The sequence below is a fragment of the Pleurodeles waltl genome, chromosome 3_1 (assembly GCF_031143425.1).
Source record: "Pleurodeles waltl isolate 20211129_DDA chromosome 3_1, aPleWal1.hap1.20221129, whole genome shotgun sequence".
NCBI lineage: Eukaryota > Metazoa > Chordata > Amphibia > Caudata > Salamandridae > Pleurodeles > Pleurodeles waltl.
Window position 1 is genome coordinate 128,479,332 of NC_090440.1, and position 26,566 is coordinate 128,505,897.

The 26,566-nt window shown below is 45.0% G+C and overlaps 1 protein-coding gene across 1 annotated transcript in view; it reads left to right on the top strand.

The window, feature by feature from the left end:
* Positions 1-26,566, top strand: part of BBOX1 (gamma-butyrobetaine hydroxylase 1) — a 448,234-nt gene that overhangs the window by 18,552 nt on the left and 403,116 nt on the right. Inside the window, exon 2 of the mRNA XM_069221961.1 lies at positions 19,090-19,526. Coding sequence (XP_069078062.1) covers positions 19,140-19,526 — 387 coding nt within the window. The 5' untranslated portion in view covers positions 19,090-19,139. The remainder of the gene's footprint in view (positions 1-19,089; positions 19,527-26,566) is intronic.

The following is a 26,566-nucleotide window of genomic DNA, read 5'->3' on the forward strand; positions in this document are numbered from 1 at the left end:
TTTGGTGAAGTTGTTTTTTAAATAGTAAGTTTGAAAATGCCACTTTTAGAAAGTGGACATTTTCTTGCTTACCCATTCTGTGCCTCTGCCTGGCTGTAGAATATACGTCTGGGTCAGGACCACAGATGGGCTGTTTGTAGATTCACTCTAGAGAGTCACAAAGGGAGCTGAGGTGTGCCCTGTTTATCCTGATGGGTCTTCCTGGGCTAGAGTTGTGGGAGGAGCTGACACTTGAATATGGTTGTGCCTGTCCTTATACTAAGCAGTCTACAACCCCCTGAAGTGTGTCTGAAGCCAGGGCAGGAAACGCAGGGTCCTGTGCACTACAAAGACTTTCCTTTGAAGTTTGCCTGGACCATGTGTGACCACAACTACAGAACACTTCTGATTTGAGGACATACTGCCAGGAAGAAGAGCTAGATGCCATAGGAGGGACTGCCACTCTGCCTGTTGCTTTGCTGTGATGGCCTGCTGATTGCTGCTTCTGTCCTGGGAGTGAAAGGACTGGACTTTGCTTTACACATCCTGCTTTCTAAGGTTCACCAAGGGCTTGAACTGAACGTGTCTCCTGTTAGGAAGTCTCAGGCACCTCAAAGACTTCATGTTCCAGCACCTGGGCTCTCTTGCTGAGAGTCCTGACTCGCCAAGTGGTTCCAAATCCAATTCATGGGCCCTTGGGAGTGAGTTCTGGTGCAACCAAGAAGAAATCAAGTACATCGACTTCAGGACGCAGATGTCCAACTCTGTGCCGCTGCCTGCACTGGAGCTATGGTCTCTGCTGAGTGCAACGTCTGCAACCAATGCTGCAGGCCCGACGCCGCTGCATCACCTCTGAAGTCTTGCCACAGCATGAGTTTTGAGTGCCGTTTCCCCGACGTCCGGGACACCTGACTTCGCCGCAGCGTCAGTGGCCCTGTGGTTTGATCGCGAAACCGTGAAGGTGACGCCTCACATCTTGACCTGCTAGATTCATTGACCCCACTGGATTGGATAGAACCGATGCCTTGCCACCAATGCTACATCACTTCCCCTGCAACTATAAGGAACCAATGCCTCACCTTCCCTATCTCCCAGTAAGGAACCATTACCTCACCTCCCCGGTAGCAGTAAGGAACCAACGCTGCACCGGCTCCAGCAATGCATCACCTCCCCGACTCCGTGCAATGTCTTTGTTTCATCGTTTTCCAAAGGTACTGTGCCTGGGCTCCATGCGACTCTGTGATCAGCCGGCACTCCCTTGCGAGTGGCGTCAATGACGTTGTGATAGCCCCAGTTGGAGCTATTGTGTTTCTAAGTGTTTTACTGAGATTTAATCTATGAGAATTTGTATCTTTGCTTCCGTATGTTGGATTTTTGTTGTTTTGGTCTTATTAAACTGATGTGGAGTAATTTAGTGGTGTGTTCACTGTGTTACTGTGTGTGTGTGTGTGTACAAATACACATTGACTCTGAGATAAGCCTTACTGCTTGTGCCAAGCTACCAATGGGGTGAACAGGGGCTAGCTTAGCTGTGTGGCCCCCTTACCCTGACTAGAGTGAGGGTCCCCACTTGGACAGGGTGCAAACCACTGCCAACTAGGGACCCCATTTCTAACAGTCTTGGGGTCATGACAACAATGCCTTTCCCCTGGGCCAGAGGACTCTCTTTTATAACAGCCATTTGAACAGCAGTCCGAATTTTCTCATTGGGAGCAAAACTTTGTTCATCTGTATAATAATACAAATATGATTTGTATGCTATGGGGACGGTATCATCTTCATTGAATGTAACATAGGTGAACCCAATGGCACCAGCAATCACTCCGATGACCAAGTTTGTTGTGTTATCTTGTGTATGTAGATGTTTTGCTTCAAGCATGCCCTGCTGTAATGCTCTGAGAATGTGTGTGTGTTCAACCGCCCAATATCCGGACATATTGAGCCATAAAGCGGTTTCATGCGTTGTACATAATCTGGGATGTATGTTCTACCAAAATTGAGAAAACCCAACAATGATTACAGCTTTTTGATAGTATTTGGTGGTTGCAATTTTGCGCACTTTTCTAGAAAGTGGGCTGCCAGGCTCTTTCCTTTGTGTGATAACTTGTATCCCAAAAACAGGGCACTGAGAAAGGCAATTTTTGTTTTTTTTAAATTAAATTTGTAGCCTATTTTAGCGAAACTCGCCAAAATGTGGTCCACCCATCTTAGGTGTGTGACCAGGTCGTCTTCTGTTAGGTAGATGTCATCTACACAGAACAACATCTTAGAGTCAGTGTTGTGTAGTATGGATCTTACATGTGCTGAGAACTTATCAGGACTGTTCTTACTCCCTTTTGGGAGTCTGCAACATTTTCTTTGCGAGTCTAGCCCACTGAAGGCTGTCAAATCCCTGCTTTCAGACGCTATATTTTGGCAGAAAAAAACATTGGAAATATCCAAGGTTGTTTTATATATTTTGTGCACTAAATTGTTGATAAGCGCTGTGCTGTGTGCATTTTCTATAGCAAATGTGCATGTGTTTATGGTGTCATTATGACATTGGCCTTGAGTGATAAAGTGATGGTAATACCGCCAACAGGCTGGCAGTAAATACTGCCAAATTATGACCATGGCGGTGATACCTCCCATAGACAGCCAATGTACCACACCTGCCGACAGGGCCTAAACACCACTGACCACGGCAGTAGCCGTCAACAGCCAGGCGGAAGCCAAGGTACCGCCCACCATATAATGACATAGCAAACCGCCATGATTTCTGGGGCGGTACCAACGGCATCAAAAGCCTGGGGGAAACAGCACACAGAAAACGAAAGACTTACCAACCGGTACACAGAGGAATATGCCGCTGCCATGGAACCGGAATTTAAAGTCTTCCTGATGCTATTCTACGCTGTAGCCCTCATGGAACACCAACGCCGACAAAGACGATGATGGTGAGTACAGCCACCTAGCACACAAGGGAGGGAGGGAGGAAAAGGATAGCGACACAAACGCACAACACACACCATTCACACACACACCATACACAGAACCAGCAGCAGAGTTAAACCAATGTCACAGGACACACGTCAAAATAAAACAAGGACAACTATGAGAATCAGCAAACACTCTAATTTGATGCCAGCAGCCACCATATTGTCCATTCAATTCCAAATGCAGGTGACAATGTTCAGAATAGGCCAATGGCCAGTCCAAGTACAAAAGGGCCACATGGCCACAGGGCACAGCCCAAGGCCCAACTTGACTCCTGACATCTTCTGGAATCCACTGTTCAGGAGCATCATGTTGGGAATGGGCAGGCACCTCAGGTGGAAGGGGGAAGGGGTTAGGGTTTCCTTCAGCTGAAGTGGGTTACTTGCCCACTGGTTCTGGAGGGGGCTCCATGCCCATTTGTCTTTTCTAGGGAGTGCAATGTGACAGTCACTGAAGTGGGTAACTTGCCCACTGGTTCTGGCGGGGGCTCCATGCCCATGTGTCTTTGTTGGGGTGTGCAAGGCCACAGTCTCTGAAGTGGGGAACTTGCCCACTGGTTCCAGAGGGGGCTCAATGCCCATTTGTCTATGCTGGGGAGTGCAAGGCCACAGCCTCTGAAGTGGAGAACTTGTCCACTGGTTCTGGAGGGCCCATTTGTCTTTACTGGGGAGTGCACGGCCACACTCACTGAAGTGGGGAACTTGCCTACTGGTCCTGGAGGGGGCTTCTTTAGCAGCCCCTGGAGGGTGGCCTACATGCCCTCTGCTGGAGGTGAGGGCTGCTTTGCCTTTGCTGGAGGTGAGGGCTGCTGTTCCTGTGCTAGAGGTGGAAGCTCCTTGTCCTCTGATGGAGGTGGAGGCTCCTTGCCCTCTGCTGGAGGTCGGGGCTCGCTGCCCTCTGCTGGAGGTGTGGGCTGATGTGTCTCTGCTGGAGGTGAGGAGTGCTGTGCCTCGGCTGGAGGTGGATTTCCTTGCCCTCTGCTGGTGGAGTGGGCCTCTTGCCTTTCATTGGTGGTTGAGTGGGAACCTTCACTTTCATTGGTAGTTGAGTGGGAACCTTCCCTTTCTTTGCTGGTGGAGGAGGATCCTTGTGAGGAATGCCAGGTGAGGTGGATGGCTGTTGGGAGTCTGAGTGCATGGGTTTGTGTCTCTTAGGAGGGGGGCAGACAGGGTGGGAGAGGACAAAGGGGACGTGAGGATGGATGCTGTGGAGGTGTCGGCAAGTGAGGTGTGTGTGTTGCATGATGTGGTGATGGTAATGGTAGCTGTTGATGCTATTGTGGCTCCTGACCCCTGTGAGGAATGCCAGGATAGGGGCTAAGAATCAGTATAATGATGCACATGGGCGAACCAGGCGGATAGTAGAACGTACCTTCAATCTCCTGAAGGCTAGATTCAGATGCCTCCATCTGACAGGTGGATCCCTATACTACTCCCCTGAAAAGGTTTGCCAGATAGTTGTAGCATGCTGCATGTTGCACAACCTGGCCCTCAGACAACATGTGCCCTATCTGCTGGAGGAGGAGATTGGAAATGGCCCTGTGGCAGCAGTGGACCCTGAGGACAGTGAGGATGAGGATGTGGACAACAGAACATCAGTTATATGTCAGTACTTCCAATGACATACAGGTGAGACAGTGGAACCCATTCCTCTGATTATTTATCTTTTCAGTGTGGCTGTAGTCAATTCCTTTGCATCTTAACTGACTATACATTCTTATTTGCCGATGTTGGTGTTATAACAACTGTGTACTGATGTGATGACTACAGACAGCTACAGGTCATTATTTGTATGCTATCACAGAATTCAGGTCATTTACACAAGATGTAACTGTTACCATAATTACACATTTTCTTCACATAAAGCACTATCACTCAAGTTGTGTTCAAGGGTGTTGATTATAGTGAATCTTTTAGACGGAATAGTGCAATGGAATGGGGTGATGGTAGAGGTAAGTCCAGGTATTGGTCCAGTCTGTTTGTAGCACAGGTCCAGTGTTCAAGTAGCCATAGGAAGGGGAGCAAAGGCAGTTGAAAGTGGACAAGGTAACAAAGGTGACAGAGTGGGACACGAGGGACATTCAGGAGGGTCTCATTACCTGGCGGTGGTCTTGGTCTTGGCAAATGTCTCTGGCATCTGTCTGGGTCGCAGGGACTGTTTGCGGGGTGGTTCACCTTCTGTAGGCCTATGGATCCTGTGGCAGGGCCTTCTGTCCACTAGCTGCAGCAGATGTGGTGGGCTATTCAGTTGACTGGTTAGTGGAAGGGGCCCAATGGTTTGCTGTATATTCCCTCATTATGTTCGCCATGTCCGCCAGCACCCCTGCTATGGACACCATGGTGGTGTTGAGGGCCTGCAAATCTTTCCTGATCTCTTGATGGTGTACCTCCAGCCACCGGGTCTCCTGCATGATGTTAAGAATCTGGCCCATTTTGTCCTGGGATTGTTGGTAAGCCCCCAGGACATTAGTGAGTGCCTTCAGGACAGTTGGCTCCCTGAGCCTGTCCCTCCCCGGTGCACAGCTGTCCTCCCAATGTCCCGGTGCCTGTGTCCCCTGAATGGTGTGCCCACTGCCACTGACCCCAGGACACTGATTGTTTTGGCGTGAGGTGCGGACTGGGGTCCCTGTACAGGTGGACACACTGCTGATTGACGTGTCCTGGGGACAGAGGTGTGGGGACGTTGGGTGTTGGATACTGAGGGGGGAGGCTCTGTGGTCGACTGGAAGTGGGCTGGGGTGGTCGACTGACCAGTGGTCCTTGATGGACCATGAAGTTCATCCAGATCCAGCTGTCCAAAGTTACTGTCATCACTGAGGGCATCTTCTGTTGGACTGGATAGTTGTGGCACTTCCTTGCCGCTAGGATTGGCTGGGGCACATGCGGGGATGTAAGTAATGTATTATGCTTCATGTCTGTGACATTCTACATCCCTAGCTTCCCCTATATCATTGCTCTTGCCCTGCCACCTTTGTTTGTGTATGGTGATGCATTGTGGGATTGCTAGTTCTCCATGCTGTGCATGCATAGGTGGTGGGTGTACATGCAGGGCTGGGAGGGCTGTACATGCAGTGGGTATGGGCATTGGGGTTAGTCATATCTGTAGGTGCACTGTGTGGGATGGAGTGGAGTGATGGGAGTCAGGGTGAGGGGGTGAGATGGCATGCAGGTATGGGGGGGGTGATAGGTCTTACATTTTGACTTACCAGTGCCCATTCCTCTGGCTACTCCAGTGAGTCCCACAGGATGCAGTGTTGCCAAGACTTGCTCTGCTGTGGGGGAGGAAGTGGTGGTCCACTGCCAGTTCTCTGGATGGCGAGCTGGTGCCTTGCTGCCATGGAACGTACCTTCCACCGTAGGCCGTTCCACCTCTTCCTGATGTCGTCCCTCGTTCTTGGGTGCTGTCCAACGACCTTCACCCAGTCCACAATTCTCCACCATAGCTCCATCTTCCTTGCAATGGATATTTGCTGTACCTGTGCTCCAAACAGCTCTGGCTCTACCCTGACTATTTCCTGCACCATGTCCCGCAACTCCTCATCTGTGAAGCAGGGGTGCCTTTGTGGGGACACGGGTGTTGTGTGGTGTGTGTTGTGCAGTGCGTGTTGAATAATGTGGTAAGGTGTGGGGTGCGTGACGGATGGCTGGCTGTTAGTGGGGTGTGTAGTTGTGTCTGTGATTAGTGTGTCTGTCTCGTGGCTATTTTTTGTGTTCGTAAAGGGTTGTGGGTAATTTGGGTGTGTGTTTTATAGTGCTGTTGGTGGGTGGATGTGGTGTGTGTCTTAGTGTTAAGTGTGAGTTTTTGGTATTGGGCAATGTTGTGTTGTTTTGTATTTGGGTGGCCATTCTGACCGCGCCGGTGTGTACCGCCTATAGTTTACCACCATTGAATGTCCGCCGTGATGGTTCGTGGGTCATAATGTGGAGGGCGTTGTTTTGTTGACGTAATGGTGTTTGGTGTTCGTACCGACAGTTTAACACTTAGGGGGTCATTCTGACCCTGGCGGTCATCGACCGCCAGGGTCGACGACCACGGAAGCACCGCCAACAGGCTGGCGGTGCTTCCTTGTGCATTCCGACCCGCGGTCGCCCAGCCGGGTCTGGCGGTTTCCCGCCGGATTACCCCCGGCTGGGAGAATCCTCCATGGCGGCACTGCTTGCAGCGCCGCCATGGGGATTCCGACCCCCTTCCCGCCAGCATGTTTCTGGCGGTTTTCACCGCCAGAACCAGGATGGCGGGAACGGGTGTCGTGGGGCCCCTGGGAGCATGGGCAGTGCAGGGGCCCCCTAACAGGGCCACTGCAGACAGTGAAACTGCACCCGTCGCACCCCTGCAACTCCGCCGGCTCCATTCGGAGCCGGCTTCATTGTTGCAGGGCCTTTCCCGCTGGGCCGGCGGGTGCTCCTTTGGCGGGTGCCCGCCGGCCCAGCGGGAAAGCCAGAATGGCCTCCGCGGTCAAAAGCGGCCAAGTGGCGGTTCCCGTCGCCAGCCAAACTCAGAATGAGGGCCTTAATCTGGCGGATTTTTGTTTGTGGCAGTATTCTGTCGGTTTAGTGTGTGTGTGTGTCATAATATGGCGAACGGATGTTCGCTTCCACAAAGGTATGTTGGTGGCCGTCACCGCAGCGGTAAGCAGAATTTACCGCCAATGTCATAATGGCCATGTAAGTGTCTTTAATCTAAGACTATTCTATATGAATTATCCGGCTTATCTACATGAACAACAGGTTCATTGGTGATACACAGTGCCATGTTGTAGGACTCCCTTTGTACTAGTGAGACTGCTCGATTTTGGGCAGCAGCATTAGCGAGAATGGGGGACTGAGTCTGATCCCACACTGTGTGACAGCTGCCTGCCTAACTCTTCCAGCGAGCTAGCAGCACCTTACCAGTGCCAGAGGTAAAGATGATTTGTGGCAGCCTACTGCATGACACTCTGTGGCTATACAGGAAAGTCTTGGTAGACCAGATGGTACCCCATTCTCTTAGTTATACAAGTCTTATACAAACAGAAGCAGAATCTTGGTTCAATAGGTTTTATTGAAGCAACTTCATTCTATGTAAAACAGCATGAATTGTGGTTATGAGGATAATGAAACACAACACTATTACAGGGGTGACCAGGAAAGAGAAGCATATCCCTACCTACACTACTACATTTCTACACAAGAGTAAATAGCAGATGTAGCCCTAATACGCCCATCTAGTTCCGGGAAGGAACCCAATCCAAATACCTGTGTTGGAGGTAAAGAAGAGGTCTGTTAGTCTGCTGGGGGTCCTCCCACGTAGACAAAGAGGAAGCGCGAAGTTTCAGCAGAAACTGCAACAACGTGCAGCATGAGATGGCAGGCTGGCTGGAATGTCCCCTGTAAGTTGGTGGGGGCAGCATGCTGTTTGCTAATAAAATATCTTGTTGTTCTGAGAACTGCCCTGAAATAACAACATGCATTTTTCTGAGTAGGGTAGAAATTGTACTCTCTAGCTCACCAATACCTAGGATACTATTGTGTGCAGCCTTGGAATGAGCACAGGATGTAAATGTTGTGCAAAGAAATAAATAACAAATTCTGCGTAGAAGAGAAGCTAATAAAAATAATAAAGCATCTCCCCTAAAATATAGCCTTGCTAAAATAATACGAGGAATAAAATGCCAAGTGACTGGGTGAGAAGGCACAGGCCTCAGACTCCCTACATAAACACTAAAATAACCTCACAACAGTTATTAACCTTTGACAGATTTCTAAAATGTCTTTACTCCAGCTATTCAGCTGGTCGATTTTCCAACTGGTGAGAGGGCAGAATCATGCAGCATCTTGAAATGTTATCTCACTAAATCATTTATTGTTCTAAAAGCTTCCAATAATCATTGCAAAACGTGGAGCTAAGTAAAAAATAAGCTTATGGTGGTGCGAGGAAATAAAAGAGCAACAGACTAGGACTCAAACTTGGGCGCAAACCACCACTTTAGAAACCAGTAAGACCACAGCCCCAAAAATGGTGAAACATATATCACCCACAAAAAATCTTCTTTTAATGAAAGTTGCGATGTAGAAAACTCCAGTGTCAAAATAAAACGTAAAGAAAAATCTGCAGCGTAGTAATGCAGTGGCAATATACAGGCCATAACTGTTGTTAAAACAATAGGAAAAACACACTGAAACTGTTAATACCACCGCTTATAAGGTCTCTGTCTTTACCACTATTTTCCCAATGAAGTGGCAAAAGGCTGTACATGCAGCATTTACAAGCACAGAGGGTGGCACATCTACCACCGCAGCAAAAGTGTGAATGTGCCAGATGGGGGCCCTCACTATTCACCTCTCAGACACATAAAAATACAACCGTGCTGTCCTTTGAGAGGAGGGAGCATCGTTTCACATCAACATACACAGTCAATGACTATCGTCTATGGTACTCACACTCTCTGGCCCTTCCGGTCTTATCGCCAGCGGTTTTAGAGTTTATTTTTTAAAATATTATTCATTTCTTTCTGAAGCTTACAAAATGTCGCACCTGAAATGGAAGCACGAAGGATGTAGATGCTGTAGCTCAAAGGCGAGTGCAGCGAGAGAGGAGATCTGCAGGGGTATGACTAAATATATAGACAGATACAAAGGACAAAAAAAACAAGCACCACGACATGGCTCAAGCAGCAAAGGGAGAAGGGGTTGGAGATGGGCAAGCCAACTAGGAAATCCTGTCTTTGAAGTGAGAGAAAAAAGATAAAAACGCACAGGGAAACAGCGTCTGACATTTGACCTTGGTCTTTGAATGCACAGCCTATATGAGCAGATAATATTAAGAGACAAGCCTTCTTACAAAAATTGAGCGAAGAGGTGAAAACAGGACCAATCCTGTGAATTGCTTTTCAAGAAAGAAAAAAGGAGTTTCTGAACAGATGTCATATTGGTGACCAGTGTATTTATATCGTACTTGGTCCCTGCTCTTGAGGACGGATACACACAGGAAGAGGCATGACAAGTGTATGCCATGGACAAATGACGAGAAAGAATACGAGAGTGACAATGGAGCCAGCAAATGGAAAGCCTGTGGGTGGTTGTAACTCACAAAGTATAGAAGTATATAATAAAGTATATACAAGAAGTCTAAAATGCTCAACCTAAAAAGTGTGTTTCTTTAACATGTGAAGCTTTGACATTGATATGTCGCTTTATATAGCACAGCACTGAGTTACTTACTGAAAATAATATTTTTGAAACATAAAACATTACTGCACTAAGTAGTAAGACAATTGTCATGTATAACCTGTACATGGCCCAGATTATTGTAAAGCAACATTATAGTCTATTAAATCAAGCACAATCAGTTTTTGTATATCTGCTATTCCGAAGTTGCATATTTCAAATGCTTTCATAGGCAATAATGAAAAAAAGAGTTCTGGTGAAAAGATCACACATTTAAAGTGTAGAACCAAATATTTTGCCAAGATTTCTGGCTTCACTTTGTGCAGATCCTCCAGGAAATGGGTATCTATTTGTCTTTCCTTATGTTAAGTCTTTGTTTTTACCTCTATGTGCATTTTTCTGCTGCTTTTATTTGTGTGAACTTGATTCAAAGGCATTGGAGTGCTTTACATGAGCCTCAGTTATATTACCCAAGGTCACATGCATTTTTAATAGTATGGGAAGATTTATTGATTTTCCTAGAATCACAGGATGTTGAGCCAATGCAGAGACTTGAACCTGGTTACCCAGTTCCGCCAGCTCTGGCCATAATGCCACTTCCTCTTTGAAGGGACAGTGTTCCCCTATAGCAGCAACTCGGTGTATGTATGCCATCTAGCATTGATAAAGTGGTGCAGCGTTGTTAAGTTATCTCACATGGCAACAGCACACAACCCGTCATGCACAGGCAACTATACAGACAAAAGGCAACAAGCTTACATACAGGCACTCACATATAAGCAACTCACAGACAAGACATTAAGGGGGTCATTATGATCCCGACGGATGGCGTTAATATGGAGGAAAGTACTGCCAACAGGCTGGCGGTACTTTTCTCCATATTAAGACATTGACGGTTTGGCTGAAGCCAAACCGCCAATGTTCCACACCGACCGCCACACCGGTAACAACTTCACTCTCCAGCCTGGCGGGCGTCACTTGCCCGCCTTCAGGATTATGACCCCGCCTACCGCCATGGTTTTCGTGGCAATCTTACCGCCACCAAAACCATGGCGGTAGGAACTATCAGTGACAGCGATTGGGGTCTTCCACACCCCTCCCCCTCCCCAGATTCCCCTCCACCCCCTTCTCCCCAGACCCCCCACTACATACACTTACCTTCATTTACACACAAACACATGCAAACACACATCATACCCACATTCATCTATGCATGCATATATCCATTCACACACACATCCACACATACTGACATACATACAAGCACACGCGCATTCACACAACACAACAGACACGCACTCACATATCCATACATGCACACACAGACATCACACACCGCACACACGCACGCACAGACATACACACACACACGCACAACACCCCCCTCCCTTGTCAGAGCACCCGACTTACCTGATGTCAGGGGGTCCTCCGGCTGGAGACGGGCGCTGCTGCCAGCAGCAGCTTCCGCCAGCAGAACACCGCCAGGCCGTATCATGGGTCATGATACGGTCTGTGGCGGTCTACTGGCATGGCGCTGCTGCTGGCAACAGCACCACCTAACCGCCCACATGGCCACAGCTGGATTTCCGCCATCCTATCCGTCTGTAGTCAAAATCCGGCTGGCAGCTGTGGTGATGGTCTTTTGGTGGCCGTCGCTGCAGCGGTAGGTGGTTTTTACTTCTGGGGTTGTGTGCTTGCAGGGGGTTTGGTGCCTGTGGGGGGTTGGGTGCTTGTGGTGGGCTTGGATGCTGGGAATGGCCAGACCAAGCCCTCCTTTCAGGTGGCAGTAGGCTGAAAGCTTCTAATAGTGTTCTTGCCTTGCATTTTCTGACAGTAGCTCCCCACAGTCCTCAAGGCAAACTACTCTCCCAGATTTTACACCCAAAGCACCCAAGGCCTTCTGTCACTAATGGAGTGTTTGTATAGCCTAGAGATTCCTATAGAGCTCACACGCTGCTGGGACCAGTTCATAGAAATCCAGGGGGACGCTTTCCTCCATTTTCCCTGCAAGTCCACCCGCTACCAGCCACAAGAGGGAGGTGGAACTAGTGGCACTAGATCTGGAGCCAGAGTCCAATAACAGTGCAAAGATACAAGTACTTCAAGTAATGGTACACAAGCGTGTCCATCTTGAGCCTCTTCTAAGAACAACTCTTATTCTCGAAGGCTCTTTCCTGTGCAGAGGTTTCAAAACGGAGGTAAAGAGATCTAGAAGGTGGAAGTCACTACCCTGTTGAGAGATGCTGCATCACCTTTCCACCCATGACTGATACTTCCTTGGAGCAGCCCATGGATTGTCCACCCTCCTGCACATCTTTCAGGGAAGAATCAAGATGGCAGCTTAAGCAAAGATTGGGAAATACCTTTTGTTTAAGCCAGACCCATCCCAACCACATCTTGTGTCTTCCCTCCAAGGCATTAGAGACCCCACTTTTAGGTGGTGACTGATTACAGAGGCCTGCTAGCTCTTTTTTTGGCCTTTGTTGGAGGATCCGGTTAGTGACAGAGAGGCCACTAACTACATAATGGAGATTTATGTTCTGCTCATTCCTCTCTGGCAGGAACCTTAATGGGTGTATTGATGAGATGGAGTTTTGAACTGCCATTTAGCTAGCAATGTAATTATTAACTTGGGTCAGCAGGGTAGTTGAAAGTACAAATTCTATTAAGGCTGGCTCAGAGAAATACGTACCAAAGTGATCCACATACAGGATAACTAACTTTACATATGCCTTCAGGATCCAAGATTTGGCCGGGAAAGCCACACCAATTGTCAGTGTACCTCGTGTCCATCATACGTTTGGTGTCCGCATTTCCTTGACCCAATAGGATATATATTCCATCCCCTCATTAATATCAATAGCATCTTTTTCAAGAGACAATATTTCACCACTCGCCTATTGCTTGTCGATTTTTATAGAGTGAACCAACATTCTAAAATATTGTTACTGAATGACGTTTAAATTCTATTTCCTTCACTTGTATATCTCATAGGAACCTCTCTATTTTTTCACTGTCTTTTGCAGTGTTCTCGATACATGTCGATGTCTGCTTTAATTTTTTTCAAATAAAATACATTTCCCATTTGTTCCTCTGAACTTCTGGTAAATATGCCCCATCGAAACGACCTCTTTTACACTGCGCCAGGTCCAAAATGCCCCCCTCATTACCAGTATCTGAATTCTCTCACAGACTGTGACGCTGTCAAATGAGAACATACTACCACATGCTGTCTTAATGCCTTAGCCTATAATAAAGCAGCAGTGGTATTAACTAATCACATATTTCGATTAATTTATTTCTCTTACTATCCCAGTTATATACCTTTGTATTCACAGCTTTGTTTCCACAACGTGTATGCTTTGACCTAGGCATTTTTAAAGATGCAACAATAATTCTGTCTCTTTGATACAAGTATCTACTATGCAATAGTTTGCTGCATGTGGCTTTTAGGTTCACAACTTAAAAGATAAATTTCATACTCTGATTTCTTTTCATGACTCTCTTTTTTAAGTGGACAGATTATTTCTGCTAATATGGTGTCTACAACAGATGGGCTCTACTCCCAGCTTTCATTTAATGGTAGCACAAAATATTATGAGATGTTCTTTCACGGACAGCTGAGGCAATACACACAATGTAGCCCAACTATTGCCAAACATGCCTCCTAACAAGTTGCCAGACATTTATGTTTTGACAATGTTTAGACAATGCCTGTTCACTTAAAACAGGTCACTGTTAAAGGTAAGATTCCGTTTGTACTGTAATGTGAAGATTGGGCAAATGTTGAGTGCTCCACTCACCTCTTAACTGACTTTCGCATGAGTACAAACAAGAAAGATATTGGATTGTGCATTATGGGACAAGTGGATCAGAACCTCATACAGAACTGTGTAGTTTGTATTCTGTATTTTTTCATGCATTTCTGAAACACAGCACTGTAATTATGACTTTCAGTAAGTGCCTTTCCCTCGCTCCTTTTCTTGACAAGTAAAATACTGGTGAGATTTGAGAAATATCAGCACAAAATAACAACATCTCCACAAATGCAGAGTACCATTTAAGAGGGCTAGCCGGTTCGCAATAACAATTGCAAACACATATGAATAAACTTATATAGGTTTCTAGTTTAATGAATTGTTGCATTTCTGAAAGAATTGCATGAAAACTACTAGATAACTACGACAGCAGCACATTTCTAGGAGTTTTCACAAGCAGCAGTAGGTGTACAATTATGCATGCGTACACATTAAACAAGATTGTGTTTTGCAATTGCTACATTTTTTACTCCACAGGGGAAATATCTTTCCCTGTTTAGAAATTACTTCCCTGGATGGTAGTGGGTCGAATGCTCTTGTGCTCCTTAATGGGACTTAACATGCACTACAGCACTGGAGATACCCCCCCTCGGCCAATCAATCCCATGATCAGAGCCATGCGGAATGCCTGGTGGCAAGCGCACAGTTTATTAGGAGTGGATCCCTTGATACATGACCGGGCTCCACTCTGGGGCAACGTGGGATTCATGATTGGGGGAAAAACTATAGACTGGGAGGAATGGCGATGAAAGAGTCTTCTATGTATTGATCAACTCCTGACGAATGGCCAACTGAAGCCTTTTGCGGATCTCTGATAGGAATTTGATCTACCCGCCCATCACTCGTGGTGTTTTCTACAGCTCAAACACTGTCTCGGGAGACGTACGGGGACACATCCCAGGCAACTCTCCCAATCCCCGGTGCTCCACTACTTAGAAACCTGGGGTCTTTTCTGAGGTGTCATATCTGGAATGCATACCCTGCTGAACCACCATATATTTTCCCTTTTCCTCTTGGTCTCTCTCAAAAATAAGTGGAGGGCGCGACTTCAGACAGAATATGAGATGGAGGATTGGGCAGATCTGATTGAGGCACGGGATCGTGGGGCTCGGGAGGCTTGATGAAATTCAGTCTCTTCAAGACACTTCACGATTGGTACTGGACTCCCCAGAAACTGCGGTCTGCAGGGTTATTACCTCACGCCACTTGCTGGTGATGATCCCACACCCGCTGCGATTTACTTCACATCTTGCATGATTGCCCTGCCATCCAACCTTTCTGGCGATCGGGAAACACTACCCTTACCGCCTTCTCTTGCCCCTTCCCTCCTATTGCTGCATGATACCAACGACCTTTATGACCTTCCTTGACCACAGCAACGTTTACTGCACACAGCACTAGCCACTGCCAAATTGTGCATCCTCAGACACTGCAGTGGAGAAACAGCTCCTTCTCATGGAGAATGGATCACTGCAATGTATGAAGCTGCCTCTCATGAACGACTTATCTATAGCCTCCAGTATAAGGTGGATATATTCCTTCGGACGTGGGCCCCCTTCCTCTCTACACCGGAGGACTGAGCGCTCCCTTACTGCCGACTTGTTCCGGGATGCATAACGGTAATGGCAACCTCCCCACACAGGGGCTATACTCATACAGACACATTGCTCACCCCCCACTGTGTTTTAGCTACATACATGCACGTGCCCATGTTTGGGTCTGACACTACCTCCTTGCTGACGAGCCTCCCCTCTCCTTCCTCCCTCCTTCTTGCCTCTGTCCTCTCACTCATTTCAAATACATTGCCCCCCCGGTCACCCACCTCTACTCCACCTCTCCTCCACTTTGAGTCCTTTCTCTTAGTATTCGAATGAGCCCAGATGTGTACACCTGCTTCTTGCTAACCCCTTTGCACCTGGCTTCTCTCCCCCCCTCCTCTCTCTCCATCCTCTCTAGCTGTCACTGCATTCTGTGTCCTCCTTTGGTACATAGGTACGGCACATACTGCGGTCATCGCAGCTTATATCCTTTACTCCTTTACTCAGTACTTTCCTTCTTCCCTCCCCCCTAGACTCGAGTTCCCGACATTTTGGTTATCTCCCTTGCACCCCCCCCTCTGTACGTCCCCTGCCGACTTTTACTCTTCTACTTCTTTCTCTTCCACCTTCCCCCCCTTTCTCTTCCTCCTGTGCGTCCATTAAATTCCCCTTCTACGGTCCTGGTTCTGTCTACCTGCCTCAGGTTCATGACCTCCTCCCTCGAGGATCCGGGGTCCTGCGTTATCACCCTCAATAACTGAACACTCTTGGCTACCCCCCTGTCATCTCTCCCCACATTTGGTGGCTTCGAGTATCCTGGAAGGGCCGAATGTCAACACGTACTATACCCGCTTCCTGGTCTGTCCTAGCCCGCTAATGTTACCTGTACCTAGCCAACACGCAATGACACCCAGGGTGATTCCGTGGAGGGGTAGTAAAAAGTGTCTTACCCAGATTCCTAGAGACCTGGCGCCCGATACAGACTGGGCACGGGGTAGCTCACTGGTGGTTTCCCACACTGCGTTATGGTTAACAACATTTGCTGTTTCATTGTGCTCCTGATTCGATTTAGGATATGTTAGGATCTCTTGTTTATCTGCGCATGAAAATATACCCAATTGTCTCTGTATTTCTGTATTCCTGTATTGCAGTGTTTGTACCGCCAAGCTTGTGTACTTTGCTTCATGGAAGACTCTATGTAATGTCTTATTGTTTTTTGTTCTTGAATAAAGAATGACTTCCCTTCCAGTCCTATCAGTTTTGGCAGTGTTCCTTGCCCAATCTCAGTCCCGAAACAGATTTACTTTTTAGGAGATATTCTCTGACAATTTTCAGGATTGAAATTTTGAGAAAACATCTGTACCTAACCACAAATGCACAATTTCTCAATAGCACCCCCCTACTTGAAATGGTCACTCCCTGCCCACAGGAACTACTATATACCCATGTTACATCACTTGCGAGTAAATGGCTTTGTCAGATCAAGTAATTTGTAGACATATGTTTAAGTGACATGCTTAAATTAAATGTACACAGATGTTATTCAAAACCACGTCTGTCTAGATCAATCAATCATTCAGTTTTTATAAAGAGTAACTACTCAGGTACTGATGGAGGGTCTGGGCCTCATTCGAAGAGCCATGTCTTGAGGTTCTTCCTGAAGATGGTGAGTGATGGGCTTTGTCTGAGGTGCGTGGGTAGGGTGCTCCAGCTCTTGGCTGAGAGGTAGGTGAAAGATCCTCCTCCGACTGTGGTTTTACGGATGCCTGGAATGGTGGCTACTGCCTTCTGGGCAGATCAGAGGGGTCTGGCAGGGTTATGGAAAGAGATGCGATGATTCAGGTAGGCTGGTCCAATGGTGTGAAGGGCCTTGTAGTTGTGGGAGAGTAGTTTGAAGTTGATTTGTTTCTCCACCGGGAGCCAGTGGAGGAGACTCAGGAGGTGGGAGATGTGTTCCTAATGGGGGATATTCAGGACGAGTCTGGCAGCAGCGTTTTGGATGAATTGTAGTTTCTTGATGTTCTTTGTTGCGGTGCCGGCGTAGAGTGCGTTATCGAAGTCAAGCCTGCTTGTGACTGGTCCGGAGTTAGGGTTGGTCCAGGTCTCGGTTAGGAATGCGATGTCTGGATGGGTGGAGTCGATCAGGTCCCAAAGTTCTGTGGTGTGCTTATGGCGGGAGCGTACATATTAAGAAGGATTGCAGTTGATGAGGTTGTGGAGGGCGTTGGTGTTTTCAGGTTTGGTGTGTTCCAGGTGTTTGCTGTGGCTGAACCTTAGGTTGCAGTTCTGGGAGGAAAAAGGTCTGTGGGTGTCCTTAGGAGATGTGGTGTAGCAGGCGCTGAGACGTCCAGTGTTAAGGCGGTGGAGGAAGATAACAAACCAAACATTCCCACTAACATCACCTCATGCTTAGACTTCTGCACGACTATAGTCAAGACTTTGATTGCCATTATCAGACAATGGGAGAAACCAAGCTGGTCAAACTATTTTTCATGTGGCCCTTGTGTCACAGAACCCCCTGTCTGTAATTCACCATGAAAGCCTGGAACTTTTTGACTCTAAACTGTACTTACACCCAGGTTAGTCAAGGGATTCCACCTCAATCTCCCCTCTGCTTTCAGAATCCTTCCTCATACTCCAAACGACCACTGTGTCGAATGGGCAAGAGCCCTTATTATAATGGCCCACCAGTGCACCTGCAATATTATCTTCACTGGCCTTCCTAAGAATTTAATTTAAAGACTAAAATTAATATAGAGCCCGGCAACCAGAAAATGCCCTAATCGTGGCAAACATATTCACATAAAGCCCACCTCTCCAATGGCTCCCAGTCGAAGCCAGTATCAAAAAAAGATTCTCAGCATTGTTCAAAAAGTATACTTGGCACTCGCCTAGTTTACCTGCAGAAACTGGCTGGTCCCTACACCTCATCCAGAAACCTCTGGGCTTTCCCTTCCTACTCAGTGATATCTCAATTGGGTGAAAAACAGAAACAGAATCCTAGGAGTGTAAGGCACAAGGCTGTAGAGCACCCTCAACCCTTTCTTGAGATTTGTGCCTTGGTACAGGTATTTCAGGAAACGCCTAGAAACGCAAATATGTTAATAAGCTTTCTTTTTAACCTTTTCACAGATAGAGGTTGTGATTAACCAATATCTTATATAGGCAGTTACCCTATCCCTAACTATATATATATTTATATATATATATATATATATATATATATATATATATATATATATATATATACTTTGAATATTCTGACCTCTTTTCTCATTTGTAGTCACTTGTTGGCCTTAGAAGGGAGGAGAACATTAGGCGTAGTTCAGAGAGATGATTTTGTGACTGGATATTGGGTGTGCTATACATGTACCTCAAGTTTTCATTTTGTATTAAAATTAGTATGATGGGTCTGTGGACCTATGCAATCCCTCCAGGGTCTATGACCTTGTGATATTTGAATTTAAGTGATAAAATGAGTGCCATGAGTTGTCTAATAAAAAACATGTATTATTAGTGACAAAGTACAGCTTTGGGGGTGCATGTGCTCTTATATGTAGGATCTTAAATGTATGCTACTAACTTGCTGGTTTCAGCTCATTCTGCATCTAATTCACTATTTTCCTTATTTAGGTAAACTTTCATTGAAGGAAATATCGTCCTGCTTTTGGAGGTTTTGCTAAATGTGGACCTCTGTGGCGAAATCCCTTCTGAAGTTCAAAGTGCAGCACAATTTTGCAAAGATACTATTGAGATGTACCAGCAGACAGGTCCCACCAGGCCCCTCTTTGTCTTGGAGTCGCTGGCAGCACACAGCTGGGGCCATCCAGGAAGCTCATCCTTTTACCATCAACACCATTATCCAAAGAGTGGAGGCCCTGGATGCCAAGAGATTCATCTGTATCCAGTGGGAAGATGGCAGCAAAAGTTTTTATCCTTTTGTATGGCTACGAGATAACTGCCAATGCCCCAACTGTTTCTTAGACTCGGCTAAAGCACGGAAGTTAACCTTTGATGACCTGGATGTGAATACTGGCGTGAAGAATGTGGCCATAGCAAATACAGGAAAGGTACTTTAAAATAACCTCTTGTGTAGAAAACAAATATTTATATGTTCTCTTTCTGTTCCTAACCACACATCCTCTAACATTTCAGGGGCCTTTATTTTCCTCCCACCAGAACCCACACTCACCCTAATATTGCCCATCTTCATACGTTGTGTATGATATATATTTTATGTAAAGGTATGCCATTAAAATGTATGTTCTGTCACAGTCCCTTTAACTGTATTATTAACTATAGTGTTCCTCTGCTCCTCCAGAGCACCTCAATAATGGGATTTGCTCAATGACCTGTCCTTAAGAACTGTCTGTTTGCTATGTGTAGTGTTGGTTGTAGAATACTGCTGGTTTTGTTTTTAACAATTACTAATTTCAGTGTTATCCTTTGGATTACACATGTTTCTTGAGCAAATTCTTCATGATGTTGATAAATAGTTTCGTATCAGAAATTGTAATTTTGGAGAGCTGCAAAACGTTGCAATTTAGCAAAGTTGTGAATTGTCTCACTGTCTCACAATTTCCAGGCAGGACAAATGTTGCTGAATTTTTCTGCTGGGCGAAGCTTCCATTTAAATCAGTTGGTTTTGATGTTTTTTACTTTTTGTATACCCTACTTTTTATTATTTTAAACTTGACAACTTTCTGAAGTTAGTTGGCAACGACTAGAATTTTTTTTTTTAATTGTTTAAGAGTACCTTCAGGACTGGGCACATTACTACAAGTAAATTCATCAAATGAACTGTGGCCAACCATGTTGCTAGTTCACAAACATTTCTGTGGCTTTTAAGCATGCATAAATTACACATTAGACAAAAAGATGACAAAAATGTTTATTAAAGATATTTGCAGAAGCTTTTTTCTGTAACTGCACAGCTAGCTAACATATGCAACACTTAATCATGCATTGGGCTAGAAAATAAAATAAAGATTTCTGTTTATTTGTTGTTTTTTCTAAAAAAAAACTTTAAAAAAAACTCCTTCTTTCCCAACTATTTCTAAAACACACACACAAAATGTGAATTGAAATGTTTGTTTTGATCCCACATGCATCAGAAAATGTTTGATGTACCTAAAATCGAGTACTTTATAAACATTCATGACACTTACAGTGCATATCCCTGCACATGCCAATGACGGTCATGGTTATACGCCTTGAAACTCCACCTTATTACAGTTAAACATATCCTGATCATGAGTAAATTATGCATGAGTAACAAATGAATTTAAGATGACGTGAAGTAGTATTATAGGAAAACTACTCCACATACTTATAAGTGCCTTTGTGAATTGACTTCTGAATGACTAATATTAAAATACAGTTAGTACAAATAGAAAAGACGCTGCCTTTGGTGCAATTATATTAGTAGAGAGTTGAACATTTGTGGCCCAAGGAGTTCCCTAGAGACTTTTTGAGTTCCAAGATTATGAATATCATCTAAGTTACACATGTGTAAACAGCTCCATCGGTCTAGTAGCTTTGTAAATTTGGTTCACAGTGTGTTATATGTGAAGGTTCTTCTACGGCGGGTTCTTTTATGTTCATGGGCAAACCTTGGTTATGCATGCCATACTCTGGGTTAACCATGAACTTCCACAGTTTAACCTTGATATAAATTGTGTGTTTTGCAGTAGGTAATCGAGGTGGGGTGATGCAGATATGATGTCTCATGACTGTTTAAACAGCATGCCATATTAACTTAGCAATAAGTGTCAAACATTTTTCAGTATTAAAATAGTGACAAATGAAGTGATTATTTTGTAAAAAAAAATTGCAAAACGTGAGATATTGTCTATCTCTTAAGGGGTGCCCTTTATTGAACAATACTATGATTGGTAAGAAGCCTCTTGAAATTCCAAAGAGGCAGATGGTTAAATGAATAGCATATATAATTCTCTTATTTTATGGTCTTGATGAGAGTGGACTTATATAGAAGTGTGATGCAGCCCTGGTTTGATCAGCTGCTGTTCTACAGAAGGTTATGTTGGAAACATAATACTCTAGAGTTGTATCTTTGTAGGAGATTTTGTAGAACATTAGTATGGCATATACTTGCAATCTATCTACTGCTTTGTCTCTGTTGGTTCACTTTGTGATGTCTTCAAATTCATGTGTATATGTATGTATATGTATATTAGCATAAAGGTAGAAGAATATTGTACAGGATCAAGGGAGGGATGGGAGGGACAACTGGAATCTGATGTTGGAAGTGGTACGTTATTTTGTTGTGATGTAGTGTTTTTTAAAATGGTGTGTGTTCAGCTCGGTATTAAATTGTAGCAGGGTTGTGCCAGACCTGATGGATACAATGATGTTGAGACTATGTATGCATACTTGGAAAATACCTGTTGCCTTGGGTTTTCTTTTTTGCACTTCTTCATCTTCAGTCTGATGGTGGCATTGTCTTAAGAGGGGCCAATATGGAGTCTGAGGGAGCAAGGAGCATGCTGCTGCCACAGTCCACAAACATGAGCACAAATGCTTGAACAACAGTTTTGAAATTGCTTTCTGGGAGGAACTGGTTCCTTTAGAGACAGTGGAGAGAGAGTAGAGAGAGCTGGTAGGAAGCTGTCCTGTGTTTTTGGTGATGTGTAACTTGAGGCTTACAACTGTGTTCAGGGTGAATTTGAGTGACTTGGTGTTGGATAAATGTGATGTTTATATCCATCCATGTTCATTTTGTGCCAAGTTCAAATATTGGCAGGTAGAACATTCAATTTCACAAGCTCTGAAAAGAAAACTGTTATTGTGATTTTCTGCTAATGGTGTTGCTATTTTGTTCCCCAAAAATAAAACAGCTGTTATAATGATGAGTTAATTATAACTAATTGATCACTTTGTACCATGCATTCCTAAACATGACTAGTATTTTTGCACTTTCTTGCATAATTAGTGAAGGGTTGATTATAATGGTAAAGGCAAATGAATAGGAATTTGAATGGTCCATATGTAAAGAGTGGGGAATTTGTCACCTAATTAATCTCTTAGCAAATGGAAAGGTCAAACAATTTCAAATAATCAATCACATCTTCACTATACCACTGTAACAACACAGGAGACACTGCCATCTTTTTTAGTGCAAAAGCCAGATGTTAAGGATAAACAACACACTAACCAAATCTGTTATTCTCAAATGAAGACAAAGGGACAGTTGCTGGACTATCTCCATGATAATTGATACATAAATATCTAGAGAAAACACCAAAGCGTTGGTGTAAAATAAGGTTAGCAATTGAGATAGATGATGATGATTGGGAACTACTAATAAAGGAACATGACAACTATCTCTGTGTCCCTTAGAATGCCCAGAAATGTATTACTGATTTAGCAGTATTATGTCAGCGTTAGTCAGCATGCCTCTAGCAATAGCCCGAAAATTTCCATTGCTAACCTATAAACAGTTAAACAAAGTGTCTTCAAAAATGCCCACAATTTATTATAGATTAGCTATAATGTAAGGGTTAGCTAGTATTTTCCAAAGTGTACCTAGAGTGTGTCTTGGATTAGCCAGCATGTTTCCAAGTATGTCCAAATTATGTAATGAATAAGCTATAATGTCAGGGTTAGGTGATGCGCCTCCAAGAGTACCAACAATGTATCATAGATAGGGTATAATGTTAGGGTTAAACAGGTCATACTATATTCTGGATTTCCCATCATGTCAGAGTTGGATAGTATGTCTCTATGAATACCGTCAATTTGTTAGGGGTGGGTCATGATTTTGTGGTTAGCCAGCATGTTCTTAAGTACGCCAACACTATGGGCCTGATTCACATAATGCACTTTACACTTTTGAGTAAGTTTACTATTTTTCGGTGGTCACAAAGTTAGAGTGTAAGTTACTATTAAAAACAAAGTACTAATTCTAGCACTACACAAGGCAACACATGGCCAACAACTAGCAGTGCAACCCCATTATGTTTGATGGGAGAGTGTTGCAGTACCACAAAATGAATGTGTTCATTATACATTCCTCTAAGTTAAGACTGACTGCTTTTGTGCCAAGCTATTAGAGTTTTACGCATAGGTTAATTTAGTGACTTTTGTGGTTGACCCTGACAGGGGTTGTGGCTGTAGCTTGAGCAGGGTTAAAACCCCACTCAGCTAACAACCTTATTTCTCACAATGGCCGTACAGGCTAGGGCAGCTTCTTGGAAACCTAGAGACCATGTTGGATTTACATGTGTGAAACCTGATAAGGAAATAAACACACTAGATGCGTTTATTGGTTCTTTCTGCTGCCACCACATGTACATAAGTGTACATAAGTGGAGATTGAATTGTGAATTTAAGGTCTGTTGTATCTATAATGGATGTGAATAAACATAATGTGATAGATAAAGTATTGGCCTTGCAGTTTGTTGCCTTTTAGGGATTCTCCAGGCGGCCTGTGATTTCAATACAGTTAGAGTGCACTACATGAATCAGTTTGATGAGGCCATGAAGAAAATCAGTTCAGTTTGATCATTGCTTTGGTGGATGAGAGGGAACTACGTGTCCCAGACTGCTTTGCCTAAGGAGGAGGGTTCAACAACCACAGAACCCTTGCTCTGACACTATAAATTGCTTTGAGTTTCCTCACGGGCCATGCGCGGGCCACACTTGGGCAGAGCCTGGGCCAATGCGGGCCCGTCCTGCGCCCGTCGGTGACAGGAGGAGGTAGGGCAGGGCCACCCTCCTTGGTCCTGCAACAAAGTTTTTTTGCAATTGCTGGGAAGAAACCTCAACACTTATTTGTTCTAAAGGTACTTTTAAATCAGTTTCCTTGTGGCACTTTCTTCTCTGCTAGAGAGGGTCTGCTTTTAGCCTGCCTCGTATGGCTTTGCATTTACCTCAGTCCGGTGGTGATTTTCTGACTCTACATACTTGACTGGAGCCTCCCTTTTACTGAAACTGCTAGTTCATTGGGATGCCAACCCTCTTTGTAGAGTCCCAATTTCAGGACCCTTTTTTGGCAACACTGAAAATGTTGGGGATGTTAAAATGTGATCTGCATTTTAATGGGTAAAAGGCAGGTGCAGGAAGGGGATTGGAATAAGAGCACTAAAAGGATGTTCTCGAGGGATCTGGTAAGAATGTAATGGAATTGTTGTTGAGTGATTGTCACAATATTGTTAACCGCCAACTCCCTACCACTTCCAGTGCCTAAAATGTAACAACTCTAACTACATCAAAGGCTCTACCAACCCTACCTGTAAAAGAGAAAACCACCAACTGTTTTCCTAAAATGTTCAATAACTTCTGTCGGAGAGCCTTTATTGGTGGAAGTACCAGCAGCATAGGCTTTGGTGAAAAGCCACCTAGTTGTTTTATTGTGCAGGCTTCTATTACCCACGTTATTGAACAACTGGAGTGTTGCAATAAGTATGCTGCCTTATGTGTAGAAGACAATTGTGCAGAGGTACATAGTGCGGCTCGGTTTGATGTCCCAAATGGGGATGTTTTATCCCTGCTCTAAAGCTTGAGGGGCATACTTGAAGGCCTTAGGGTTGAGGTAGTGTTCCTGAAAAAAATAGTGGAGCGTTTTTGAAGGTAGGGTTGGTAAAGAGTGCCAAGCCAAGACAACGGTAAACAGATGTTAAGGGTCTTCCCACAAAAATGGGCAGCCGACAGCTACTCTCCCGAGCTCAATAGAGCAAGTCCGTCAGTATATATACCAGCAACTGTGTTTCACCCCGTGCCTGCTCTACCCTCCCCGCTGCCCTCCTCCCTATCCCCCACAAGGCCCAGTTAGGGAAAGGTATGGTTTTTATGATTCTCAAAGTGCTTTTAAGGATGGAGGTTTTGGAAGGAAAATGGATGAATATACATAGGGATGACACCTATGCCATGCGATCAGCCCTCTGCATGTCTGGGGGCTGATCAGGAATGGGTTTTAAAATAAAAACCATGACCAGAGGAAGGAGGGAGTAGTTTTCTTCATGCAGGTGCCTAAGCTAGCTGCTGCTGTAAGGGAGGGCAATGATTCAGTCAAAACCAAGGTCATCCACTGGTTTAGGGAAACCAGATATTGTTATTCTATCATAAGGGATGACATTGTCTTTTGAGAAGATTACCACTCCTGAGAAGAGATGTGACATGGTGAAAGTATGTTTTGCTCCCATAGTTATAGCTAATGGCTTGATGGCCATAGATTCCCATACAAGCCCTACTTTTAATAAATCTATCACTGTCAAGTATCGTCTAATTTTGGACAAAATCCCTTTGAATAATAGCGTCAGTAACTTGGGTGGAGAAGATACAGCAACTGGGCTTACAGATCAATGAGCCAGAGGCTGGTTATGAGGGGAGGTGTTTGACTGCTGGCATTGCCATGAGGGAATTATCACCTATGGTCCCTCGTCAGCCATTGGTTGATTGATTGGTAGGTGTAGAGTTTGACCCCCCTATATTCGTAGCCGCAAACGTTAACAGACGTGGGGGTTTGAGATGTAGGGCATGAGCTAGTAGTGAATCTGCTTTGGAGATCCAATGTAGTGTGACCAAGAACTAGAGCCACAAGTTCCATTCTACTTTGCCAAAACAAACCCAGCTCAAAATCCTGGTCTCGAACATAGCTGGGACTTCTAGGATGCTGTAAGAGGTGGATTGGGCCAAATTCATAGACTCTTATGATGTGTGTCTGTTCCAGGAGACATGGAGCATGGCCCCTTTTCATAGGAGTGGGTTTACTCTCTACTACTTAAATGCGGTTAAGAAGACTAAAGGTAGACCGTCAGGGAGTTCAGCAATATGGGTAAAAGTTGCACTACAGTGCACGATTAAGATTGTCCCTGTTGATTCCTGGGACATTCTGGTCATTGATTTGGCCCACTCCTCTGGTTTGAAGATGAGAGTCTATAATGTATACACATGGGTGGGATCTGGTGAGGCGGAAGGCAGCACAGTGGCGACTGTTTCTCCGCTATTGCCGAATACATGGGTAGTAACCCAATATTGGTGGCAGAAGACTTTAATTGTACCTTTGAGCCATTCACAGATACCCCCCCTCGACCTGACTCTTGAGTGAGACAGAAAGTGGAACATTCTCCAGCTTACAGTCCCCGAAGAT